This window comes from Branchiostoma lanceolatum, chromosome 1, assembly GCF_035083965.1.
Source record: "Branchiostoma lanceolatum isolate klBraLanc5 chromosome 1, klBraLanc5.hap2, whole genome shotgun sequence".
Taxonomy (NCBI): Eukaryota; Metazoa; Chordata; class Leptocardii; order Amphioxiformes; family Branchiostomatidae; genus Branchiostoma; species Branchiostoma lanceolatum.
In genome coordinates this window covers 23,252,410-23,278,386 of record NC_089722.1, presented here as the reverse complement: position 1 = coordinate 23,278,386, position 25,977 = coordinate 23,252,410, and the positions used below count along the sequence as shown (strand labels likewise).

At 40.5% G+C, this 25,977-nt stretch overlaps 3 protein-coding genes across 4 annotated transcripts; 1 reads left to right on the top strand and 2 right to left on the bottom strand.

The window, feature by feature from the left end:
• Positions 1–1,787: 1,787 nt before the first annotated feature.
• Positions 1,788–14,962, bottom strand: LOC136442457 (FACT complex subunit SSRP1-like). 2 transcript variants are annotated; one of them, XM_066439320.1, is made up of 17 exons: positions 14,746–14,962; positions 14,142–14,327; positions 13,683–13,788; positions 13,061–13,254; positions 12,420–12,514; positions 12,112–12,247; positions 11,591–11,694; positions 11,084–11,212; positions 10,352–10,573; positions 10,159–10,231; positions 9,791–9,802; positions 8,831–8,960; positions 7,570–7,748; positions 6,910–7,101; positions 6,043–6,167; positions 3,044–3,227; positions 1,788–2,592 (listed from the first exon to the last, which is right to left on the bottom strand). In XM_066439320.1, exons 1-17 carry the CDS (start codon positions 14,803–14,805, stop codon positions 2,503–2,505), a joined length of 2,217 nt encoding a protein of 738 aa, XP_066295417.1. In that variant the 5' UTR covers positions 14,806–14,962; the 3' UTR covers positions 1,788–2,502. The 2 variants fall into 2 exon arrangements, with proteins under 2 accessions (XP_066295417.1, XP_066295427.1); XM_066439330.1 differs by lacking the exon at positions 9,791–9,802.
• Positions 14,963–15,035: 73 nt separating this feature from the next.
• On the top strand, positions 15,036–20,570 carry LOC136442475 (mevalonate kinase-like). The gene is made up of 10 exons (XM_066439355.1): positions 15,036–15,149; positions 15,701–15,845; positions 16,251–16,404; positions 17,500–17,633; positions 17,733–17,861; positions 18,281–18,326; positions 18,438–18,528; positions 18,977–19,114; positions 19,273–19,426; positions 19,887–20,570. The coding sequence occupies exons 1-10, from the start codon at positions 15,060–15,062 to the stop codon at positions 20,000–20,002; spliced, it is 1,197 nt and encodes a 398-aa protein (XP_066295452.1). The 5' UTR covers positions 15,036–15,059; the 3' UTR covers positions 20,003–20,570.
• On the bottom strand, positions 19,995–25,952 carry LOC136442466 (kelch-like protein 21). The gene is made up of 5 exons (XM_066439345.1): positions 25,492–25,952; positions 23,299–24,895; positions 22,577–22,751; positions 22,136–22,232; positions 19,995–21,157 (listed from the first exon to the last, which is right to left on the bottom strand). The coding sequence occupies exons 2-5, from the start codon at positions 24,815–24,817 to the stop codon at positions 20,999–21,001; spliced, it is 1,950 nt and encodes a 649-aa protein (XP_066295442.1). The 5' UTR covers positions 24,818–24,895; positions 25,492–25,952; the 3' UTR covers positions 19,995–20,998.
• Between the last annotated feature and the right edge of the window lie 25 nt (positions 25,953–25,977).

The window sequence follows — 25,977 nt, the reverse complement described above, 5'->3', positions numbered from 1 at the left end:
AGTACTTAGATTGTTGGAAAAACATGAGAATATCTATAAAAGGGTCCAAGAGTAGGTGTTCTTTGAACGATTCTCTTCTTTAACCTTTCTTACAATAATTACAGTAATACTGACACATATAATGACCAACAATCACTTTCTAAAAGCAGACTTTTACTCAACTAATTTGGAGGGATTGATTTGATGGGCTTCACATCAGGTACCTACATCAGATTCTGGCAGTGTTAAAAAAATGTTCATCAGTGGCAACAAAAACACATGCCATCTGTGTCAGACTTTCAAGCTAAAAATATCTCTTAAGTTGGCTATACAGCCGGCAGCAATGACAAGTTACTATCCGTAAAATGCCAGAGACATTCTATTCGCATGCCTGAGCAGAAAATGCATCAACACATCTTCAGTAACTGGACTGTTGATTCCTTAAATCAACTATCAAGGGTATATTGCCAGATATGTGTGCATTTATCTACAGTATACGATAAAGGGATATGAAACAAATGAGTTAACACGTACACATTTGTATTGAAAGTTGCAGTGGTTATTTATAAAGACTTGTAAACCAGAATGAAGAGGTTGAGGTTCTAAACCCTTACATGAAATGTTTTTTATTCCCATACCTATCCCTGTTTGCCTTTTCTTTAAGAACAAATAAAAACACTTCCATTAACTTGAAAAAGTCTCCAGCATTCTTTTCCCACTTTTGGTGGGTATTCTGTTGTGAAATACCCTTTCCTTGCATAGCTAGACATATCTTAAATTTCTTGTATAATCTTACACACACCTGCTCACAAAAATCTCCATATCTCACTTCAAAGCACACAACAGCCTTCCCTTAAACTACCAACTGTCAAACTAGTTTTAAAACCTTCATTCTAATCAACCAGTGATTCTGGAAGGGTTAGCTCACACCATATCCTCATAAATAGTCAAGGCAGATTGGCCATGACATCATTTACCAAGCAGTTAATTAGTTTTTCTCACTTGTTACTGGTTGGACAGGGGTCCTTCACCCAGGGAAACAATGTGACCCTTGAGTTATGAAAACAAAGCAAGGAAAGTGTCCAGAACCATGAACGTAAACAGTGGTGGTCAAGCCCATGGAATGATCGGAAGGTGTGGAATTTCGGAGAAGTTCAAAGGTGTAAAGATTCCATAGGAAGACCAGATATGAATGGAGATCTATTTACATGTATGTGTATATATGGCTGGCACAGACATAAATAATGTGTCATGTACATTTTTTCTACAATTTTGGAATTCTAAATAGTTGTCTGACCATTCCTGTCTACTTATCATCAAAACTTATTTTATGTGTCTACTTGCTTATTGGAAAAGTCAGAAATAGTATTATATAGGTCAGCCCTGCCTCTACATACAGAGGGGACACACCCAGAGATTGAGTGATTCACACACTCATTATCAGGCATTGTTCGCCACCACACTAGGGAAAACATTGTCTGCAATGGGTGTGGCCAAAAACACTCATGGTATCAAACTTCTACGAAACAAATCCTTTCTTTCCTTTAATTCTCCCATACATATTATCTATCAAATGAATCAAACTGGGATCATTTGACAGGTAAAAAATGGTAACTTAATTAATGTCTTGAAGCAATCAGAAGACACTTCAATGCCTAAGGCAAAAAAAAAAACACCTGTTATGCCACACTGCTTCATTTGGGTTGGTTGAATATCTATCAATTTATAGAACAGAAGTATGTTATGACTATCATTTTGATAGGAGCTTTCACTCATATCCTAAAGTTTAAAAGACAAACAAATGCAGATTTTGGACAGAATCGTTAGTTTATTCTGTCATTAAAATCATATGATGGTGTTACAGCAAATCTATGAGTAGCTCCATACTTTCAAGTGATCACTTTATATACAACATTGTTCACTTTAATGCCGTCTACATTTTCTTCATTTCTCTTCAAAACATAAACTACTGGATAAGTGTACAAGTACAGTCCTTCACTTTTGTCAGGGTCTTATATATAATTGTACGATGATTCAAGCATAGATTTCAGACACTAACTTGAAAGAGACAAAAGTGTTGTATTTTGATCAACTAATACTGATGGACAAACATATTTCTAGACTGGCTGTTTTACAAAGCAGTTGAAAACAGTTGTACTTAAGCGTGTGCTGCTAGCATCATCTTGCAAGAAAGAAATATCTGTTTCGTTTCTTATATGTAATATCCATTCTTTAGCATTGTACAGCATCATTATGAATACTGTGCCATAGCCGGACTGAATAATTTCTGACCTACGGTTTGTCAAACCATCATTAACTACAGTACTGGACCGACTGACAGTTATTTTCAGACATGAACTTTTTTCAATCCACTTGATGTAGTACCAGCTAGCTGATGGCGTCATAAACTTGTTGGTATACATCTGTTTGAAAGTAAAGCCTTAGTGACACCACATACTGAACTGAAGAAACTGGCTACATAGTCAAACCTCTGGGGTCTGGGAATGTGAAGAAAGCATCACTTCAGTCGTCTTCGTCGTCGTCGTCATCTGCTGACTCCTCGGACTCAGGCGGCGTGCTCGCTATTGGCTCCTCCTCCTCATCTTCTGACTTCTACAGATGATAAAAACAAAAGCAACTTGGAAAAAGACTAGCAGCTTGTATGTGAACCATACTCCAAAATTCCTCAGTGTTTTTTTTTTAAAGTAAAAGCAATATGATTTGTTACTGTAAATGCCTTTCAGTTCAGCTTTGATTTAATATAAGGGTAAGGAGAAAATGGAGTGTTTGCGGTGGCTTTCAGTACACAATAGAACTATAGTACATGCTGTACAGTAATGGAAAAAAATGGCAGTGGTTTAAGTTTACGGTGAAGCAGTTATTGTGAAAACTGCAAATACAAAACCGTAAATACAAAACAAAATTTCCTGAAAACTTCGAGAACTACAGTACTAAATTCTGAACCTTAGTAGACACAGTTTCAAGGACATGCCAGTTTTCCTCCCCGTCCTTTGCCCTCTTGTAAGTTGAGAACCAAGGTCTAAGCACGAAAAGCTACACATACCTTCTTTGCCTTCTTTCCTTTCTTCTTTGGCTTCTTCTCCTTCTCACTGTCACTGTCGCTGTTACTGGAGTCACTGTCACTGTCACTAGTGATGTACTCCTTACTCTTGTAGTTCGCTCCTGCACCAGCCTTACTTGGACTCTTGGTAGGGCTGGACTTGGGTCGGCTGGACTTGGTCTTTTTACTGAGAACAATGAAAAAACTTTGTAAACATTCAAAGGAAACATATTGTCTTGTTGTGTGGAATTCTATTTTGTCAACTTGGTCACTCAGTGTATAAGATATGTCATGTGCTACTTCAGATTGTAACTTTTGTTAGTGAGAAAAAAAAACCCAGCAAATTAGTGGCATACTACTAGTAAAGCAAGTCTACGAAAACCACGCCTTCCGCACTGGTATTCCAGTGCTGAATTAACGGACGAATCGGCCTCAGCACTGGTTTTCCAGTGCTGACGAAAGTTCAGGACTGGTTTTCCAGTGCTGAAGAAAGTTTAGCACTCGTTTTCCAGTGCTGAAGAAAGTTCAGCACTCGTTTTCCAGTGCTGAATCGCTGTATTCCAGTGCTGAGTTTCTTTCAGCACTCGTTTTCCAGTGCTGAAACTGTTCTCAGGACTCGTTTTCCAGTGCTGAATGGAATTCGGCACTCGGTTACCAGTGCTGAATGGAGTTCGGCACTCGGTTACCAGTGCTGAATGCGCGACAGAGCGGCGGTGCCAGGTCACGGGTCATGTCAAAGGTGATTCAGCACTGGTTACCCAGTGCTGAAACCGCCGTCAGCACTGGAACCGAGTGCTGATGTACAAAAACCACGCCTTCAGCACTGGATTTACCAGTGCTCGGGGACAATTCAGCACTGGAAAACGAGTGCTGAAAAATCCCCAGCACTGGAAAACGAGTGCTGAAAAAAACTCAGCACTGGAAAACGAGTGCTAAAAAAAACTCAGCACTGGAAAACGAGTGCTAAAAAAAACTCAGCACTAGAAAACGAGTGCTGAAGTGTTTTCAGCACTGGAACGTTTTTTTTACCAGTGCTGAGAGAAGAATAGTCGTAAGAAGTGCCGCATGGTCACTTGAACTTACGTACTTTGTGATTCATTAAGAATAAACAATGACCAATTTTATTCCGACGCAATTTTGTAATTTTGTTCATTGTGTAATTGTATAATAGATATAGGTATGAGGGATGTTTTACAAATAAAGAACTTTATTTCTTTCTTTCTGGTCTGACATGCGTTCACCAGTTTATTTATGATTTTGTACACGATGCGTTTTGTAGACATAGTTGTATTCACCGGTTTATTCGTACGCGATGTCTGTACATAGGTCCGTTTACCAGTTTATTAGTACCGTAGTATTATGCGAATATAAGTTTGACTACGTTTAGTTAGTTACTTCAGGGAGGTGTCTTTTGTAACCTTGGTTAATACGCAGTCTAATGCGTTTTCAGATATGCGTACAATAGCCTTAGTTGGTATTTGCTAACAACTTGTACTACTGTAAAGCTCATGATATTCATATGTAAGTAGTTTCAATCAAGTATTTTTTTCGTAAAATGACTAGTAACAATGCGTGTAATTCTGTTTAAGGCTTGTTTCCATGCGTTCTGTTTAAGGCTTGTTTTGTTGCCATATTTAACGTGCACGGTAATCATGCCAAATTAAGTGTTTTGAAAATAGTATTGGTTCGTTTGCTAATCAGTATTTTGAAATTCAACATTTTGAAATTCAATAGGGAAGTAAAATTTGTAATTTCAGGTAGGCAAATGAGTTCCCGGGTGTCTGGTAACTTGTCCGCAAACAATGGTATCTTCCAATGACGTTGCAGTTACCCTTTAACCTCTGGCCCACCGGAAAATATTACTCAAAAGTCGGTCACGTCGATGATTTATAGTCAGAGCAGCGTCAGAGCACTTTACTCCGGTAATATAGAAATTGAAATCTGTCATAGATATACGCTATGGATAAATTTCAGTGAATAGTCCGGAAAAATACTACGTTTTAAAATCGCAAGTAAGTCACCGCCGTAACGTATCTCAGCACTAGTTTTCCAATGCGAAATATTTGTCAGCACTCGGTTTCCAGTGCCGAAGCTTGTCTCAGCACTCGGTTTCCAGTGCTGACGTCGAGTTTTCCAGTGCTGAACTCCACTCAGCACTGGTTTTCCAGTGCGGAACTAAACTCAGCACTGGTTTTCCAGTGCTGAACTAAACTCAGCACTGGTTTTCCAGTGCTGAATTAAACTCAGCACTGGTTTTCCAGTGCTGAAGCCACTTTCAGCACTGGAACCGAGTGCTGAAAAAGGAGAGCGTGGTTTTCGTAGTTTTGCACTAGTAAAACTTGGCAGACATCATCTAAACTGATTTCTATTTTTTCCGCAAGTTCTCTTAGCTTGGTTTTTACTGTCCCATTCAAAAATGTTTGTGAAATTTGTAGTTTACATTATTAAAGGCACATGTTGACAGACATCCCAAGTAGGAAATTCATCATGCATCTCATTTGAATATTATTTATTTGGTAAAAAAAAATGTATTGTTTCAAACACTGGAAGAAAAGAATGCTGCATTGTCTGGAAAAAATCACTTTGTTCAGGAGTACGATTTTTTAAAGTTGGTAAAGAATAGTAAGGAAAACAATGGACAGTTTTGACAAGACACAATAAATCATGTGCACACCTGCCAGGTGACAGAGTTGCCTCACAACATACTTGTTAGAGAGGACACTTTTGTTTTCGGCACTTTTGTTTTCAGCACTTTGTGCATTGTAAACAAAGCCTAATCTAAATTACTGCTTTTTGGTACGATGAACTGAAATCCATGACATTCAATCCACACAGCACACTTTCAATATATAAAGGTGCAAATTGTTGAATACAACACTAATGCACCAGTGGTCATTTAACACGACAACCTCATGATGTATAAGAGGCATTTAACGATTGCACGAAAACATTCTACATGTGAAAATTCTGTTGTATTCTAATAGTTATACAGTATTCCACACCTCTTTTTCTCCGCCTGGTCACTCTCTTCCCCTTCACTGCTTCCCTCCTCTTCCTTCTTGGCCTGGTATTCCTCCATGGCTATCTTGTAGCGCTCCTTGTCTTCCTTTGCCTTTTGCTCCCATTCCTATACACAACAATTGTTGTACTGTACTTTACAACATTTTACACTAACTGCCACTAATTATTATATATTATAACATCTAATATTATTCCACCAGGGTACATAATTCCGCCACCCTGATACGTCCAAACAACCCAACGTCCCCCAGTCTAATGCACTCCTGTATATCTAAACTGTGCATACCTGAAGGTGCTGCACTAGAGATCTCTCAAACCCACTGTTTTTCAACGTGGCAGATTTATGTAACCCTGCGGATTAATGTTAATGGAGGCTAGACTCAAATACTGTTTTCTATTACCTGTGATTCATGATACTGAAGCTAATTTTTCTTAGCCTGAAAAGTTGCAAGTTGTTAATAATTTCATTCTGAAATCTTAAAACTTGTCTGCAAATTGCAGCTGGGTATTTAACCACTGCGCATGCGATTATTGTGTTATCTCAACTACTTGTCAGTACAGCCAAACCTGTACTTGTGACCACCTCTACATAAAGACCACCTTACCAATGTGACCGCTTTTTGGTGGTCCTTTACATAATTTTTCCCATTGACATAAGCATCATGAATCCTGTTTATAGTGACCACCTGTCCACATAGATCAGACTTTATGGTTCCGCTGAGTGGTCTTATAGGGCAGTTTTCACTGTAATAATTATGATCCTATCATCTCTCTTCATGATTCTTTCTGCACGCTTTCTCCCATCTACTGTTTTTTCCTTGCTATAATTGGTGGAAAAAGTTACCCACCTCTTTGTCTGATGGACCCATCGCCCTCCATTTCTCCCCAGCGATTTTGCCGATCTCGCCGATGCTAGCATCAGGATTTTCCTTGCGTAGATCGCTCCTGGTGGCGTTGAGCCACAGCATGAACGCTGTCATGGACTTCTTGGGGGCGTTCGGGTCTTTCTTCTGCCTCTTCTTACGCTTCCTTCCTCCATCCTGTAAATTTTCATGTCTTTCATCAATGTTCATAACTGGTGAGACTGCGAGATAAAAGATAGTAGCTGAAGAAGAAGACGTGGAAGGACAAAAATGATGGATCTATATTTGGGTACACCATACTGTGTGTGTTTAGTTTTGTTCATCCTTCCTGACCACATAGATTTCATAATGAAGGCAACTTTTTTTTTGGCCAAACTTTTTTTTTCTTCGCACGCTCGCATCAGTTTTGGGATCCCCGGAGGATGTCATCCATAAATCAAATCAACATGGCCTTATGCAAAAAAATGGCTGGAAAATGGACTTCAAACATTGTCTAAGTCCTATATAGAGATCCTATGATTTCCATCCAAGTAACGAACAGTAACTGTTAATACACAAGATCATGGATGCTCTTCCATCATAACAGACTAAAAAGTGGTTGAAAATATCAGAAAGTCCTTTTCCAAGACAATCTCTATTACTCACCGATGTTTTCCTTCTCTTGGCGGGTTTATTCTTGGCCTTCTCCAGCTTCTTCTTCTTGCGTTCTTTCTTCTCTTCATCCTCTTCATCATCATCGCTGGAGGAGATGGAGGCGTTACTGTCGTACTCCTCAGCAATGTCACTCCCGCTGCCGTCTGGGTTGAAGTCCACATCCTCCTCTTCTACACAACAGGAATATTAAGGATTAGGACTAAGGCATAAAATGTTGTGTTTACGGTTACGGTCCTGAAAAATAATAGGGTCGGTAGGTAAGGATTCTCTTCTTTCTTTTGGTTTGTTTAGATTTTGGGCGAAGTGATCCAACAAATACAGTTAAACAAAGTAAAACTAAAATGCATATCAGGACACTTAGTATTTTCAACATAATGTTGTAGCTGTACAGATACATGTATACATTGTACAAACACACTGAACAGCTTGAGAAGTACGTTTACTACACATGCCTATATATTAACTGTTCAAAGCCATAATCTGTTGTGAAATAAAGAAAGTCCGTAAGAAAATTTGCATGACTATTTGGATTCTACTTTGAATTCTCATCACTCAGATGTCAGATCAAAAATCTTATGGCCCTTGCTAGAGGTCGACCGAAGAAAAAGGCTAGGAAACACAACAATTTTTTTCTTAGGCCTTAGTAAAAAAACAATACATTCCCATGAATGTGTTCGCAGATGTCATTGCAGTAAAAATCAAACTGCCAATCTGACATTATGAAGACATGTGACAGTGGATGTCACAAGCTGTCTGGCACATCTGATCCATTGTGACCACAAACTCAGGTGACAGATGTAAGTGAATTAATAGTATTCCAGTACCTTGCAGGAATGTGAAGGAATGTGTGATTCATACTATGAAGCCTGAATTCTTTCAGCTTCCAAAGTTGCAATTTGTTGATGCCTTTTTTTTCAATTTGCAGGCAGGTACTGTAAATGCGTAAATGTTCGCGGGGATTTAATTTCACAGTAGGGAGAAAATGGAGTGTTCGCAGTGGTTTTGAGTTTGCGTTTGAAACAATAGTAGTGCTACAGTCACAAAATGGAATGGCTTTTTGCATTGGCTTTAAGTTTGTGGTAAAGACTTCACCGTGAAAACCGCGAACATAACACCACCGCGAACATTTCTGCATTGATTTTACAGTATTTTTAACCCTACATGGTACATTCTCTAATGCTATTTCAATTGCTACAACTAAACCACCAGTGAAGTGAATCAAAGTATATGTCAAAATGTTTGATCATCCTACCATCATCAGAGGAATCATCATCATCACTGATGCCCGCGGCTGCCTCTGCCTTGACTCGCTCCATGTAGGCATCATGCTGGGCATCATCATCACTTCCCATCATGTCCTCATCATAGTTCACTGAGTCCTTCTGTGGAAGAAATGGTTCAAGTTTTTGTCAGGAAATGAAAAACACATCATACTGATGTTGTAGGTGTTTTTTAGAATTTGAAGAATGCATTGGGCTTAAATTAAGATCATAAGTGCTGATTTTCGGCAAGTGCCTTAAGGCAAGTGCTTTAAGGAGATTTATGACCCAAGTCCAGTTGATAACCCCAAGGGTAGGAAATATTGAGATTCCCTTTAGGAGTCGAAACAAATTGGGTTTCCTTATAAAGTAAAGTAGTATAGTGACCACTTTCACAAAAATGATATTTATTTCACATTGCTCTTGGATGTAATGTGTCTATGCATGAACCATTCCAGCCAGAATGCATTTGTGAAAAGGATGCTGCAATTTTCTACAATTTTGTGTATTGCCATTGGTAAATTGTCATTTTTCAATCCATTCTTACAAGACACTATGACTTGTGTAAACAGAAAAAAGGTGATTTCCTATATGTATGTATTAAATAATAACTGCTGAAGATCTGTTCACTTAATTTGTCATCTATTACGTTCAAGCAAGAGGGTTTGTTAAAACCTCCTTGGTTAAAGTTTGCTATGCGTTTGCATGTTTAATTTCATGTGCAGTTTTATAATACATTGTGCATATTGATAACTGCAATTTGCATCATTCATAATAGTAGCATGTGCCGCAGTTATATAAAGATGATGATGATGATGAGTAGCATCACTAGGCTAAGATAAACTGCTGTTTAGCTTCCTATCATAAATTTACTGTAAAATATGCTGAAAGATTTATATTCAATGCAAGCACCTTTTGCCAAGTTGCATTTCAATAAATCAATATCAACTCACCAACTGGTTGAGCTGGATTAGTGAATTCATGAGAGAAAAAAATACATGCATCAACATGTAGTACCAGTAGTCATAACAAATATTATATCTACACATAATATCCGCAAGACAAAAGTTAATCTGGAAAAGTTTGTACATAGTCAGATGTTTCAGATAGCAGGAAAGACCATATAAAAAACTTATACAGTTGCTTGAGTAACTTTTGCATTGCATACCTTATTACCTTCCTCAAAGAAAATGCAATGTAACTTCATTTTGTTTGGGTCTACCCGCATGCAAAAGAGGCGGTAATCAAAATGAGCTATCACAGTTTACCGTAGAAAAGATAGATAATGTTTAAGATAGTTCAAGATCAATGGCATGCTCACCAGGTTCTTTCCTCTGTTCTTGACTCTGAGTTTTTTATTTGTGGTGAAGTCAAACAGTTTACCATACTCCTCCCTGTGGCAGAAAAATATCATAAACTATATGTTAGACTGTCAATCAATGTAGACAAAATGACATCACTGAATTCTGTGTACACAGATCTCGTTGACACAACAGAACTTGTGTGGAACTCACTTCTCGATGCTGCTGAATGTGTAGGTGGTTCCCGACTTGGTCTCGATCTCAAAGTCAAACGTCCTGTTGCTGGCGACGCCTCGAGCGAAGTTTACACACGAGATCTCGTCGAAGCGCAGGTGGATTGGCGGCTTGTGCACGTAGATGAAACCCCTCTCCAGGGGGTACAGGAACCCTGCACCAGCCTTGTGAGAACAGCTGACAGCACTGGTGCCAGAGTTGCTGAAATGGCAGGCAGTTGATTTGATTTTAAGACATAAACAGTTATCTACAATGATTCACAAGTATTTTTGAACAAGACACCACCTTCCAACTTTGTCTGTAACTGCAGGCTACCATGATGATCTGGTGAAAGGGCCAAGAGAGTAAGACTAAGAGTGTTCGCCTTACATTTGGTAGGTCATGAATTTGATCCCCTGCCGAATCATACCAAAGACTAGACTTTAAAACGGTTTCTTTGCTTAGCACTGAATCAGCATTTGGGAAAGAGTATGGTAGTTGAACACACACCATTACCAGTGGACTAGCCCCCTGCTGTAGTGATTGCACAAAACTGTGTGGCCCAAGGACTATTGAAACAGAGATGGGCACCACCTTTTGCTCCATCTGGTGCAGGAAGGACTATAATTATCTACCCATAAATACACCAGCATCAGAGGTACAGTTGAAACATCAATGAAAGCATGTTTCATAAGTGAGGAAATTTTAAAAATCGACACCACATCTCCCTACCCCTTGAAGCTCCCAGGAACAGTGATCTTCCTGTTGACCATGGACTTCATGACTCTGCTGACGATCTCGTACACTGGGCCTGACATCTCCTTCTGAAGCTTTCCCTCAAACTTATCCGCACAGTCCTCCCTACAAGAAAATGTTAGTGTCGTTAATTTTGCCCTGCTACAGTATAACAATATAGAGAATACATCCTCAAACTACCCTTATATCAATGAATAAGGGAAAAGCCCACACTGATATACCTTGAAAGTTTAAACTGTAAGGTTTTCAATATCAAAAACGCTACAAAATTGTCCCCCAGAAAGACTGCCAAGTTTGTCATATAGGCTAATGAACTTTGAGAGACAACACATACAAATTTTCTAATAATTCTCTAATTGTTAAATTAATCTTGTAATTTCATATGTACTGATTTTGTGATTAGGACATACATTTTGTAAATGGACCAAGCAGTCTCTGCCACACTTTTCTTGTTTAAACATTGTAGTTTTCAAGGAGACTCACTCTGACAGGCTGAGCTCCAAGGTCATGTCCTCCTCCTTACTGAACTGCAGGATGAGGAAGTGGTATCTGGTCTGGCCTTGTTTGATTGGTGGATCCAGGCTAACCTGTGGATCAAGAAAGACTTACACTGACAATGGGAACTAATACAGATTACGCCTATAAAAGGGATCGAGGAAGATTATACTTAATCATAAGTATAGTCAGGCCTACTACAGTACAAGTGACCAACTCTACATAAGAACCACCTGGCCAATGTGACCACTTTTTGGTACATTTGTAGTCCCTTAGATACTTTTTTCCTTTTGACACAACCATTAAGAATTCTTTGTAGTGAACACCTGTCCAAATAATACAGATTTTATCGGTTCCCTCACTGGTCTTTTGGGGCAGTTTTGACTGTAGTATCACAGAAAATCATTGGTGCTTTCCTAAAGAATACTGCTTGACAAGTCTAATGTAGAAAGTTGCAGAAATGTTGGCAGGTTAGAAAAAGATCTTCACTTTCAACTACATGGACTCACCACAAAGAACATTTGTCGCTGGTCCTTGTGTGGAAGAAGGAAGAGGCGCAGGACTGTTGTGTAAGGCAGTTTGTAGTCAAATGTTTTTCCATGGAGATGTAGGAAGGTGGGGTAGATACGCACGTCATACCTGCCTCTGTGGGCAACAAAATATCAACCATCATTTTCTACACTAAAACAGCAAAGGACTAGAAAAACTTGCTCACACACAATAAAGAATGCTTGTGGTCATATCTAGATGCCATAAACGAGTAATAACAATTCACAATGCACCTTAAAGAGACATAAGAGTTTGAAAGAGTAGAAACCTTGGTGTAAGACACTGGAGTTCCTTAAAGATACAGATGGCATCTCCTGTGGCCTGGATGATGTCTGCCTTGTCCATCACATTATCATGGAAAGCCTGAGGATTCAGACACAAGTTAATCTTCAACATTTGCTCCCATTCCTTATGTAGGACACTATAGTAAACTTGACAACAATCTTAATGAACCACTTTATTCATCTTCTTGCTATGGACTCAAATATACTCCAAATTTGCATTACCATGGCATAGAGCCAGCAAAAACAATCGTCAACAAGACATTTGTCACATATCATTTCAAGAAATACTGTCACCTCAACCCAAGGTGTTGCAAAAAAAGGGTACTTTTTTTCTCGTTCTTGTTATCCTGGATACAATACAAATATCGTAATATTTCAATGCGAAATGCACCAGAAGTTGAGAAAAGTTGATGTCCTCTAAGAAAAAATTGTAACAAGAGCAATTCAAACATACGAATCCAATATCTAAATTTTCGACGGCGTCGCAACCGGCACATTTGAAATGGGTTTGAATGATTCTATAGAAGCCTGTGTTATAAAAGTAGAACCCCATGTGATAACCCAAGTTATCACCCGGTATCGAACGTTATCCCGGCCCAGGTATGACATAATACAAGATAATCACCTGGACTGGATCTATTTCTGGGTTGTCCTGATTGGGCGGCACATAAAATCTCATCTCCATGAGCGACACGTCCGCATCGTCATTCTGGTGGAACTCCAGTGCAACCTCGTTCTTCGACGTCGCGCAGTGGGAGACGTTACCCAGCGGGATCTCAAAGGCTGACATGTTGTCAATGTCAAAGGACAGCAAAGGGCCTGCAAAAAACATTTGGGGATTCAAATTATATAACTGTGACTTATTAGTGGATAGTTATAATACTGAATGTGAATGTCACACAGTCGCAATAAAAAGAATCAGGCTATACCATTTTATTTTCTTGATTCTCTGACATTTTAAAGTGAATATGTAGCTAGGGTTAAGGGCCTGATGACAACAGAAAAAAAAGGAGAAAAACTTGTATCCGACTGCATGTACTTTCTGTAATGTGGCTGTAAGTGTGTACTAGGATACAGACTTTCTCCTACTTTTGTATAGATCTTCCAGTTCTGCAATATTCATTTAAATCAAATAACCAACAAGGGACATTGGTCTAACTTCAGAGAAGACTTAAGTTTTTCTTTTTCAGTAGTTTTGCTGCGGTACATGGATTTATGTTTTAAACTGTTGTAGATGCATTACCTACCTTTGAACTTGGCTGTGCCCCAGTTCCAACCTTTAACTGACAGCTCCTTTTCCTCAAGTCGCATTTTGTAGTTCTTGTTGATGAAGTCAGACAGTTTGTCAAAGTCCTAAAAAATGAATAAAGGAAGTTGTAACACAACCGAAAAACATTCTGATATTTTGGATACTGAAGTCTGGCAGTAAAGAAGACAACAGCATTAACTTAATGCAATTAAGAAACTACTGTAAATGCAGAAATGTTTGCAGGGATTTAATTTCGCGGTAGGGAGAAAATGTGTTTGCGGTACATGAAACCGCGAACATAAAACCACCGTAAACATTTCTGCATTTACAGTATTCAAGACTCAAGCACTCTTACTAACTGTATTAGTGTACATCATTCTGGAGATACGTCCTTGCACATACTAGTATTATATACCTTTCACCTTCAGACCAAATTTTTTAAGAAGATTCCACTTACGGACTCCTTGAATCCATCGTACTTGAAGACGGCTCCAGACTTGAGGCCCACCTTCAGCTCGTAACCTCTGGCCACCCTGAACCAGTGGGTCAAGTTCAGGTCAGTGCCCGATAGGTTGTCGACCTTTCCTGTCTTGTTGTTCTTGAAGACAATGCCCTGCTTACTGATCCGAAGTCTGCCATCGTACTATGAAATATGAAAATGTGATGAAGATGTGACTGTGAACATTCATTGGTAACCTTTACTTTAGTATGTCAGTATTAATTACTTTCTGATAGCTATGAGGACGAAGCTTGGATACATGAGGATGTATAAGTAGACAATCATAATCATATCATGAAACTCTATTTCACCTAAAGTATAGAGAGACTTTCCTTCACAGCTATGCCCCCCTCCCCACTGAAGGAGTAAAAATCATTAAAATGAACCAGCTGTGGTGATTCCTTTTCCTTTGTCATACACAAAAAGAACATATAATGTTAAACTACATATAAATGTTCACAAAAGTAATGTGGAGGTCATAATTCATTAACTGCACCCGTTAGTGGTGACAAAGAACGGAACAAAAAGCAACATGTGAAAGCAGATTTTTTGGTTCACCTACCATGGCGCCTTTATTTTCTTGGTAGATTTGGTCGAATTCCAAGGTGTCTCCGGACGACATCTTGCTTCTGTAGACTCCCTTACACCTACACTATCACAAAATGGAACTTGAAGTTCACTAGCAAAGCGTTTGTGCCCTCAATTTCACCGCTCTTTCTCGATGTCGTAACGTGTAAAAATCCGGCTTTCAAACCACAACATGGCGGGAAAAAAGTGCTGTGGGTCAGAGGTCATAGCGTGCTGCATGTTGGGATAGAATTCAAGCTCGGCACTTTGCATCTTGGGATTGAATTCAAACTTTGTCGTCTGCTGCGGATGCGTGTGGAAATGTCAGATCCGGAAATTGTCGTCTCTGCCCCCGGAAAAGTCATTCTGTTTGGGGAACATGCGGTTGTGTATGGAAGGGTAACTGTCTTCTGCTTCTTAAGATACAGAGAAATAGCGGCGTGCGTTATAGAGTGGGGAAATATCGTGTGTCGTGATGTAAATTTTCCATGCCCCCCTCCCCATGTGTTGATCACACCACATCACCTGATGATCGTAAGATCTGGAGGGGCGTGAAATTCTTTATTTCTGTTTTCCACAATGTATGATTCAAACTACAGGATATGCTCTCTTCAGGTTGCAGCTGCGTATTTCGAGCCCTTATTCAGAAGGCACACTATAGCATGCACCAACAGCAACGAGATATCAAAACCGGGAGTTCTGCAGCAGTACCATAACAAACCACATACCAAATCAAGAAAATCCATGATCCAGGCCTTCACAAGTTATGCTATTCATCTACAAACATGCATATAAATGCTACCAAAAACATAACTTTTTTGTGAAGGTATGAAGTTATATTTTCAGCAGGGTTTACTATCAAGCTTAAATTTCACAACTCATGAATTGAAAGAAATAGGAGGACCAGAATGTTTTTTTTAACAGTTAAAAAATTGACTGTTGCTCCACAGAAAGCCATTGCTGCAAGTCTGGACCTGCGTACACACCTGATTATCCACCTGTCACCTGACAGTACCTCGGTGACCCTGGAGCTTCCTGACATTCACCTGTCCAAAACGTGGCAGGTGGCAGACCTGGCAGCTGCTCGACCGACAGGTGTGGAATGTTGGTCACCTGGCCATGGCTTTATACAATCACTATTATTAAAAATACAACCACTATAGTATTAGTTTTCATATGACATTATTTGTGCCATGTGGGTCTGTTAAAGATGCCAACATGCTGCTGTAATAGGATTCAAATCATCAAAATAGGGGGAGGGGGGAGTTGCAATCCTGGGCTAGGGCGGGCAGGCCTCCAGCCTAGCATGGAACGACTCAACTGTGGGAGCCGTCACAACCGTCCCAGGCAGGGTATTCCACTGGGGAATAGTACGGGGGAAATATCAGTATCTAATTTTGTAATTTGTATTGCTACAAAGCCTTAGAAAAAATATTATACCTCAATAGAGGATGACTGCTTTACCCTTTATTTTATGGCACATGTTCTCTTACTACATAGGAGATGCTGATCTTAAGAATCCAAGTCCTCCCAGTGAACAGTATTTAGCAGATCTACACAGACTGGCAGGGACTGATACTGACCACACAGACACCAGGAGCCTGGCATTGCTGGCCTTCTTGTACATGTATACATCAATTCACTCAACAGCAAGGTACATACATGTAGAACACTTAAATACTGATTCATGTCTTCATCTATATCTATATGATGTACTCTGCAGAATATGTCAAGCAGTATCTTTTGTAGACTTCTGAGTCTAGCATAGCCTTTTTAGCTTTACTCCTCTCTCGGTTGCTTCCATTTTTCAGGCTAAGGAAGTGCCCAAGAGAGAAGAGTAAAGGTAAAGAGGCTAGCGCTCAGGCTTGGGTCTAACAGGAAGTATATTGTTGTTCTGGTCTGTAACTAAAAGACATTATACTTGCTCAAACTCAGAGTTGCACTTGTACATTTTTTTATCCTATCTTTTCAAAAGTTCAGGCAAGAACTTGACTCCATGTACAGAGGAACCCACTTCTGGGTCAATGTTAAACATCCAAAAAAGGTCTGAGAGTTACCATGTGATACTGCACAAGAAAGGAAAATCTGTCCTCTCACATTCTTTCTCTGATAAAGCGGCATCTATCCTTTTCCTTTTAAAGGCTTTGCCATATCCACTTAGTATCAGCCTGTTATAGCTCATACCATAACAGTTAAGTTACTTTCTCGTTAGCTCTGAACTCTCTGTAAACGGACAGCATATCATTCCCATTGCAATGCTAAGCTTGTGCACTTGTGTTTCAATGTCACTTTGAAGGTCATGGTTTGAGGACAAATCTAATTCCCTCCCTTGTATTTTCAAAAAGTTACAAGAAACTAAATACTTTTGTGACTTTGGGTTAACTTTTGAAACAAACAATAAGGGAGCACCAAGTTTTCATAGATAACCCTGGGGGCTTAAGTAAAAGGTTCTGAATTCGAACGAAAATTTGAATCTGAGGGCAATGGATATTATAAAGATTCTATAGGCTATCAACAAGCCTCTGATCAGTCCTCTGAATCTTCTCAAATGACTGGAAGCCTTATTTCACCTATGTTGGGGTCACATGACATAGGCTTTGGGTCATTTCAACTTGAGAAGGACCAGAGGACTGATCAAAAGCTTGTTGGTAAGAGCTCTACTTTGTGTACAGAAATAGCATTAAAAACCTTTATGATAAAACTAAAAGTTCTGAAGGTTTGAGCATGTGTCCATTTCTTTCCCCTACAGGACATGTCCCGCCGGGAGATTCCATGCGTCCTCCCAGCTGCCCCCAGGGGCAGGGCTGGGGTCATCAGCAGCATACTGTACAGCACTGGCAGCTGGGCTCCTAACCATGTGTGATGTCATTACTAGACATAAAGGTAATGTTCTCATTCTTCAGTATCAACTTTTATTTGCCTATAAATTGTTTGAAGGAATGGTGTGTTATAAAGACTTACATACAACTTTTTTGTATGCAGGAAAAAATGATGGCACTGGCACAACATGGTCCAAAGAAGACCTGGAGGTGATCAACGCTTGGGCCTTTCAAGGGGAGAGACTTATCCATGGGAATCCTTCAGGGATTGACAACTCTGTCAGTACATTTGGTAAGGGATTTAGAACTTGTGCTTTGCCATTCCTAAAAGAGGATATATCATAGTAGGTTATAATCCTATATTCTCTTTTAGAAATGACACAGGTTTCTCCTGAACACTAAGTCCTCAGATGTAGCAAGTTAGATGTAACAGTTCTGATAGAATAGCAAAGCAGAACAAGGTATGTAACTACTGAGCTGCACAGGTACATGTAGGAAATGCTTTCTGTTCTTCTACTGTATACTATTATCGAGGCAACTAACATTGCAACAGTGATAATTGGCATACATTACTCTTTACATCATGTTCTGGGTTCGAAAAGGAAAAGGACAACTTGTCTAATGCCTATTCTAATAGAGGCAAGTATCTTCTAGACAATGAGTGTTTCTTAGATGCACACTAACTATAGAATATCATGTCACAACTTTCAGGTGGTGCAATCAGCTTTAAGAGTGGGGAAATATCTGCATTTAAAAGGTTTGTCTACCTTTCTGCTGGCAGTTTCAGCAATTTATCAAATATACCTCATTTGTTCCATTGCTTGATAAAAGTTTAACCCTATGGTAAAATATTGGTTTTATTTTCCAGTGTTGCCCAGCTGAAAATACTTCTAGTCAACACCAAAGTTCCACGTAGCACCAAGGTGCTAGTACAGGGTGTCAAGGATAGATATAATAGGGTAGGTCTGTTTTAGAGTATTGCAATAAAACACACACCACAGACTTGCCTTCAAAACAGATTCTGCTGCTATTACAGATCAAATCAATCATTTCAAACTGAAATGAGTAGAATTACAGTGGAAACCTTGACTTAACTGTTAGTTATAACCTCCATGAAAAATGGAGGTATTGTTTTTGATGAGTCTGTATGCTATTGTACATCACTATGCATAGCTTATGTGAATGTGAAAGTCATTCGCAGAATCTATGATAAAATGTAAACATGGTATTCTGACAGAAAAGGACTTTCATCATCATTTGAAATAGAATATGCTAATCGCAGCCTTATTTGTATAATCAATGAGATTAGATAGAATGATATATCTACAGAGGATCAAAATATTTTATGGAGGTATCTCCTACTCTTGTTTGTTCAGTTTATATTGCCTGTCCTTTTTATTTTCATAGCTACCAGCCATTATAGAGCCCATCCTTAACTCCCTGGAGGAGATATCAGGTACATGTGAGAGGGTGTTACAGGATTTGGGAGGGCATCCTGTGGAAATACAAGAAAACACACAGGAAAAAAACTACCATGTTCTTGAGGTAAGAATTCCCAGGTATAGCTAGTTTTCAACACTTCCAGGATTATGCTTAATCACAAATGGAGACGTCTTTTCACCATAGTACAAGTTCTTTTCTCTGGACTGAATGTCTATTGACAACATTATACAAATCTCACTCCTTATATTTTGTACCAATAGGAGCTGGTAGATATTTGCCAGTCCTTGTTGAATGCCATTGGTGTGGGGCACCCATCTCTGGACCAAGTCTCCTCTGTCACTGCCAAACACGGGCTTCACTCCAAACTCACAGGAGCAGGGGGAGGAGGGTGTGCGCTGGTGCTGCTCAGGCCAGGTTGGTATCCAACCACTGTTCACTGGTACAGTCTACATGTAGTACATAGTTAGGGGGTAATGGTATCCAACCAATGTTCAATGGTGAACTCTACATGTAGTTGAACGCCAATCATTGCTCACCATGTGCTACCTGTCTTATAATATGATATGGTCGCATATCTAAACCAGGGCCTGGCTGGGCTCTTAACTCAAGCGGGAAAAAAAATTAAGAAATATTCACTAACTATGCTCATGACTATTCTTTGAACGTTTTGTGTGTTTTGTAGTATTTTATATCATAATTTTCGTTTCCACAAACTACCAAGGCCCTGTTTGGAAATGTAACCATAGCATTACTAGTATCAAATATCAGTTGGTTTAAAAAAATACCAATTCTAGAATATCCTAAATATATATATATTGTATGTTCTTTATGACAGAATTCTTAACATTTATTTGCCAAGTCTTTCTTATTTCAGACACTGCCCCAGACGCTGTAGACAAGGTGAAGACAGAACTGAGGGATTGTGGGTTTGATGTGTGGGAGACATCCATTGGTGCCACAGGAGTGTCACAACACAGTCAGCTGAAATAATCACAATGATTATTTATTTCACATTCTGGCAAGGGCTACAAATTATCTCAGTAAAGTCAAACTCAAATCAAGATTAATAGACAATACATTCCACTGCAGACTTTTAAGTGTCTAATTATTGTGTTCTAGCTCCAGAATAAAGTCTTATCTCTTTTAAATCGCAATGTGTTCACAATGATTCTGGTGATCCTAGACCATCTGGAATGGTCTACATCAAATGTGGAAGAGTCTATGTAAGAGTAGGTATATAAAGGTAAAGGTAGTCCCATAGCCTTTTTAAGGCAGCAGAACAGAGGGTTGTTATCCATTGTGTCACAGGCACGGTATTGGAAGGCGGAGCCTTTTACAACCTAAGTCAGGTGCCCATTTTTATACCTGGTTGAGTGAGGAAAGACGTGTGAAGTGTCTTTCCCAAGGGCACAAGATTGGTGACATGACAGGATTCAAACCAAGGACCTCTGGTTTCTTGGCCAAGCACCCTACCATTACTCCACATGACCCAACTACTGTAGTTTACTGTACACACTTAATGTAGTAGGAAAGGATGAATAAAGAAACTGCAAACAAAGTTGTTCCTCTTTCTTTGGTGCCCCCTTGCTTCACAAAAGCTGGATGGATACATATGTTGGGTACCTTTCCATTAGCACTATCTCTGATTTGTATTTACTACATACTGTGACACGTGAATGCATTTATACTTAAAACCACCACAAAAATGCTTGTTTTGTGTTCTGCTAGCAGACCACCTTTTTTCATCCGCAAACTAAAAACCACCTTGAACACTAGTACTTCATTTTCTTCCTAATGCAAAATTATATCACCGTGAACTTGTGAATTATTTTACAGTTTTCAAATTGTAGTGATCAAAATATGTCATGATCAATTCTTTGTCTTTAGACCTTAGTTTCTCTCTTCTTTCTCGGTGTGTGACTGTTCCAGTCTCCCTAGTCTCTGTCGGATCCACTAACGGGTTTTGTTAAAAGCTGTTGTTATTCCTCATTGAGTGTCTTCTGTCTCAGTGTGTGACTGCTCATGTCCCTCCAGTCTCTGTTGAATCCACTGACAGTTAGGTATAGTTACACAGCTGTGTGCTCGCCTCACAGGCTCCACCTGCCATCCAATCCTCACCCACTTCCCTGTGCCACTGTCATATGCCTGTGTGTAAACAAAGGGTACAATTCATTCATAACACCCCATGTAAATTTCTTACGTTTGCAAACTTATTGAGCTCGTCTTTCCTGTATGGAGAATGTTGTTAAGTTTTTATTCAAAGTATTTTAGACATGTCCCCGTGGCGCGAGCGGTAACGCAACTTCGCTATCTGTATCAAATTCCGTGGATCCAGGGGCCCGAGTTCGATCGAACATCATAGGGTGGCTGTGACAACCGTATCATGGGTCAAACGTGTTCATTCATAAGCGAGGGCGACGTGTTTCCGTGAATCTGCCGTTTGTTGAAGTTTCACTAAAATGTACCAGTCCTTGGTGCTGAAAATGGAGTTTTCACCGTACGCCGCCCTTGGTGCTGGAAATACATCCACTGAATTTTGGCTGTATCAAGGGCACATGTTAACACAGTTTCTTGCCATTCTCCTTATGGATCAAAATGACAACACAAAGGAACGCAAAATATCATAAGGCAGCTAGTTATGGCAACCATTTCATGGGTTAAACGTGTTCATTCATATGCAAGGGCGACGTGTTTCCTTGAAATTGCCGTTTGTTGAAGGTTCTAAGATATACCTGTCCTTGGTGCTGAAAATACATCCACTGAATTCTGGCTATATCACGGGCACATTTCAGCAAAAATGTCTTGCCATTCTCTTAATGGATCAACCTGACAACACACAGGGTCGTAGCCAACACTCGTGTGGTGATATAATAAAACACTTTGACATACGTCACGCAAGCGTTAACATTCAACTCAAGCGTTAACATTTAGCTACTGCGTGGGTTGTTCGTTGTCCAGGCGGTGTGTAACACCATGAAATGTTATTGTTCTTCTTATGTCTGTTATCCTAAATCGTGATACAGTAAAATAACGCTTTCATGTGCTTTACTCCAAATCGTCTTTAGCCTTTCCCTTCCTCAATGAATGCTACCTTTCTTGTGCTATCAGCTTACAGTATCCTACCTCTATGGCATTGGAAGAGTAAGCCGAGACGGCCTGGTCTCTCCCTCCGGTCACCACAACTTGCTCATCCATGACAGTCATGCCACACTGTATGGGACTAGAGAAACATAGTCCACAATAGATATTTGGTGACTGTTGTACGTAGCACAAACGGGGAGTAGGGATTTGGGAAAATAACTATGAAAACCAGTTTTTCTGATATTTTGGTCTCGATTATACAAATGTTTAAAGAAGCAAAGTTTTATGATAATCAATTCTAAAAGTTTGCTATAATAGATCGATGTAAAGTTTGACAATAATAGATGTCAGAAGAAGTGCGTGGTCAGTAGATAGTGCTCGTGTCTTAACCGATGAGAATAGAACGCAAAATGTGTATAAAAAAACAGAAACGTACATCTGTGTATATGCATCATTTGAAATGGCATACTAGTGTGTATTTACCTGTATGTGGGAACAGGAACCATGTTAAACTCGGAAGTTTCCACGTCGAAGGCGCACATCTGCTTGAGTAGCCTCCCTAGCATAGGGAGTAGGTAGATCCGGGTCCCTACACATACGGCCTGGAACTGTGGCTTCCCACCGTGGTAAGCCTCCACCTCGTAATAGTCCCACACTCCTTAAAACAAAAGGTAACGGTAGTCCCATAGCCTTTTTGAGGCTGTTTGTCGTCGGTTATCCACTGGGTCTAGGGCAAGGCATCGTAAGGTTCCTAACCGAAGTCAGCTACCTATTTTTACACCTGGGTCGAGTGTGTAAAGCCGTGTAAGTGCCTTTCCCAAGCTTACAACATCGGTGGCATGTCAGGGGATTCGATATTTGGATCTCTGGGTTCTGGGCCCTAACACGCTAACAGTTACGCCGACGCGGCGTCACAGTTGTGGACGACTGGACAAACCATGAAGAACATACACATGTGCAGTGGGAATAGCCGCACAATGGTACCATAATGCGTACATAAAACTGCATCTATATGGGAAACAAATTAAGTAATACATAACATTTTAACTAAGTCTTAGAAAAAGGCATGAAATTGCTGGATGCTCAGAGTTTTCTTTTTCAGAAACGACAAATTCATAACATGAGAGTTAATGCTTGAAAGAATCCTGCGAGGTATTTCAGAGATTCATATCAGCTATGTAGGTGTGAAAAAGATAGGGACTAACCTCTATGGCGCGTCTGTATGTAATAGTTCTTAGACCAGCCCTCGAAGTAGCCTAGTACAACGAGTTTATTCTGACAGGAGACGGCGACTATCTTGTGGACGGTGTGCGGTACGGGCGGGACCATACACCAGGAGTTATCTTTCAGAGAGAACGCCTCGTAGTAAAATTGATCTCTCTCGGCTAGAAGGTTGCTGCCTATGGCGTAGATTCGTCCTTGGACGGCGACAAATCCGCAGTGCCCTTCGTGGAAGGTAAGGGGGTCAGGAAGACGCGCCCAGGTGTCAGACGACGTAGAGTAGCGCCAGAATTCCATCTCTTTTTCAGAGTCGTATTGTGGTCTTTCCATGGAGGAAAGTACATAGATGGCATCGTCGATACTTAATACATTGCGGTAACAGTTCCCCGTGTCCAGACTCGATGGCAAGTCGGTCAAAACAGCTCGCGACTTCTTCTTCACATCGAGACAGTCGATGTAGGAAATGTTGCGGACGTCTCCCGTGTTCTGATCAGAGCAGGTCCCGCCCACCTGCGCTATGAGTTCGTCCGGTAGGCGGCGTTGTTCACGTTCTTTCATCTCCTGTTCTGCGTCGAGAACAAGTTGAAGGCATTCTGGCGACATGTTGAGGAATGGATCGTTCTTGATCTGATGGTTGAAGAAATCTGGGTGGACGCGAGAGAGGTCCAGACAACGCAGCAATGCCCGTAGATGGTGTTCACGCCTGGTCCTTTCGCCCCGTGCCCATTGCATTACCACCTCGTACAAAACTTCGGTACTCCACACACAACGCTCGTCCGTAATCAAGAACAACATGTGGTCAAAGGACAGGACGTCAAGCTCTCCGACTCTCGCCGCACGAGGTAAATTATCCAAAGCTAGACCCCTCGCTTCTTGTGCTAGCTTTAAGCAACTGTAAGCCTCCGCAAAGACCCAGATCCCGAAGCAGTTTTCGACGCAAAGCTGCTTGGAAAGATACTGGCAACATGTTATAACGACCATCGGTAACTGGAAGAGAGTCGCTGAGTGGACGAGTCTCTCTACGTTAGATCTCGTGACGGTGAAGGATCCTGTGTAGACGTAGGTCAAGATTTCGTCGACAATCTTAGATGACACGTCGTTTAGCCACACGTTCTTGTCTTGACCCTCCTTGAAGTCGCCAAGAAGCAGTCTCGCAAAGAAATGACTGAAGGATGCCAGAACTGCTCGGTGGCAGTGAAACTTGGCGCGCGAAACACAAAGAACGACATCACAGAGTTTCCTGGACGACCTAAGGTTACTCAGTGTCTTCATCACAGCGGTGTAATCAAGTTGTACGTTCTGTTTGTTCTCGGCGCCAACTTCGACGGTTGTTGTCAGGCTTTTGCGAAGAATTTCAGTGATTGTCGTGGAAGAGCCAGAAGGTACACGAGAGAAACCTTCAAAAAGGCGTTTTCCATGCAAGTTGTCTTTAAACAGCAAGTCGCCATTTTCCCTGAAGGTACACTGAAAGTCCTCAGATGCTTCGAGGTTGTGTTCAGGCATTGTGAGATAGATATGAAGAAGGTATAATCGTAAATCGAAGCGTCAGCGCTGAAGTCCTTGAGGAGGATGTAAGTTCTTCTAAAACAATTGGAAAGAAAACAACTTCTTACTAAGATTCCACAGCGATGTATTCTTTGCAATTCACTGTGAAGAAGGGAGCCTAAAATGATTTGCTCATCAAAAAAAACTGCTACGTTTCTTCCTGTTTCTATCTCCAGTCTCAAACAGACCCAGGCCGCTCGAGGATCACGTGCAGATGGTGAAACAAAAACATACACATCAAGTGTTTCCATTGAATTTCAATTATTGCGTTCACACCAGGATATTTTGACAGTTTAATGCGCACGTTCCCATCCCAAGTAGAAATGCTATGATGCTGATAAGTTTCCAAAGCATACTGAAACAAGATAGTGAATTAAGTATCATTGCAGTCAAATCTGAACGAGTCCATGACATCCCGCCCCTTCAGGGTACGGTTGCCTAAAGTCGGACTCTGTCCAAATGTACATGCACGAACTCAGTATGTACTTCATATTTTGTCAGCAACATGCGAAAACAACTGCCCTTGAGCGCCAATTTAAGTACGCCGAAAAATGAGAGCTGGGTCCCTTCTGCGTTGTATTATTGTATCCTCGACTAAAACGCTGTTTGAAAACTTTTTCTATATAGCCTACCTTGTGTACTGCAATGTTCATCACGCAGCAAAATGCATCACACGCAGTCAGCGTCCTCTATCCGCAAAGTGCCTCCTCACACTGGGCATACAAACGTTGTTCGCGTACACGGCACTGACAGGGTCAGGTTCTATTTTAGGTTAGTCACTGGCAGGCCGTCTGTGACTCTTGATCTTGGCATACTTGGCACCAGGCCAATGGCACATAAAATAAGGACCAGTAAAGGCAAGTTCACTCACTGTAGGACTGGCTGTTGTTTTGGGTGTGCCTGTCTGTCCGTGTGTCTGGCCTTTTGTAGTTAACTTAAGACCCTATTTGTGTATTGTGATGATATTTGGTATGTGAGTAGGTGTTGGACAGATAAAGGTCAAGGTCGATTTTGTGACCCCTGGTGTGTGACCTTGGAACTACAGCAGAACTTTTCGTATCTTTTGACCTGGACGTGCTATGGTCTTGTTCTGATTGTTGCAGTTAATTTTCCATCTT

Coding starts and splice junctions, on each gene's coding strand:
- LOC136442457 (XM_066439320.1), bottom strand. CDS start 14,805: ATGTCGTCCGGAGACACCTTGGAATTCGACCAAATCTACCAAGAAAAT. Junction 14,328..14,745: donor AAGAAAATAAAGGCGCCATG/GTAGGTGAACCA, acceptor CATATTTCATAG/TACGATGGCAGACTTCGGAT. Junction 12,248..12,419: donor CTCCAGTGTCTTACACCAAG/GTTTCTACTCTT, acceptor TGTTGCCCACAG/AGGCAGGTATGACGTGCGTA.
- LOC136442475 (XM_066439355.1), top strand. CDS start 15,060: ATGCGTGTGGAAATGTCAGATCCGGAAATTGTCGTCTCTGCCCCCGGA. Junction 17,862..18,280: donor CAACTCTGTCAGTACATTTG/GTAAGGGATTTA, acceptor CACAACTTTCAG/GTGGTGCAATCAGCTTTAAG. Junction 18,327..18,437: donor GAAATATCTGCATTTAAAAG/GTTTGTCTACCT, acceptor TTTATTTTCCAG/TGTTGCCCAGCTGAAAATAC.
- LOC136442466 (XM_066439345.1), bottom strand. CDS start 24,817: ATGCCTGAACACAACCTCGAAGCATCTGAGGACTTTCAGTGTACCTTC. Junction 22,752..23,298: donor CATACAGACGCGCCATAGAG/GTTAGTCCCTAT, acceptor TTTTGTTTTAAG/GAGTGTGGGACTATTACGAG. Junction 21,158..22,135: donor ACTCTTCCAATGCCATAGAG/GTAGGATACTGT, acceptor GTTTACACACAG/GCATATGACAGTGGCACAGG.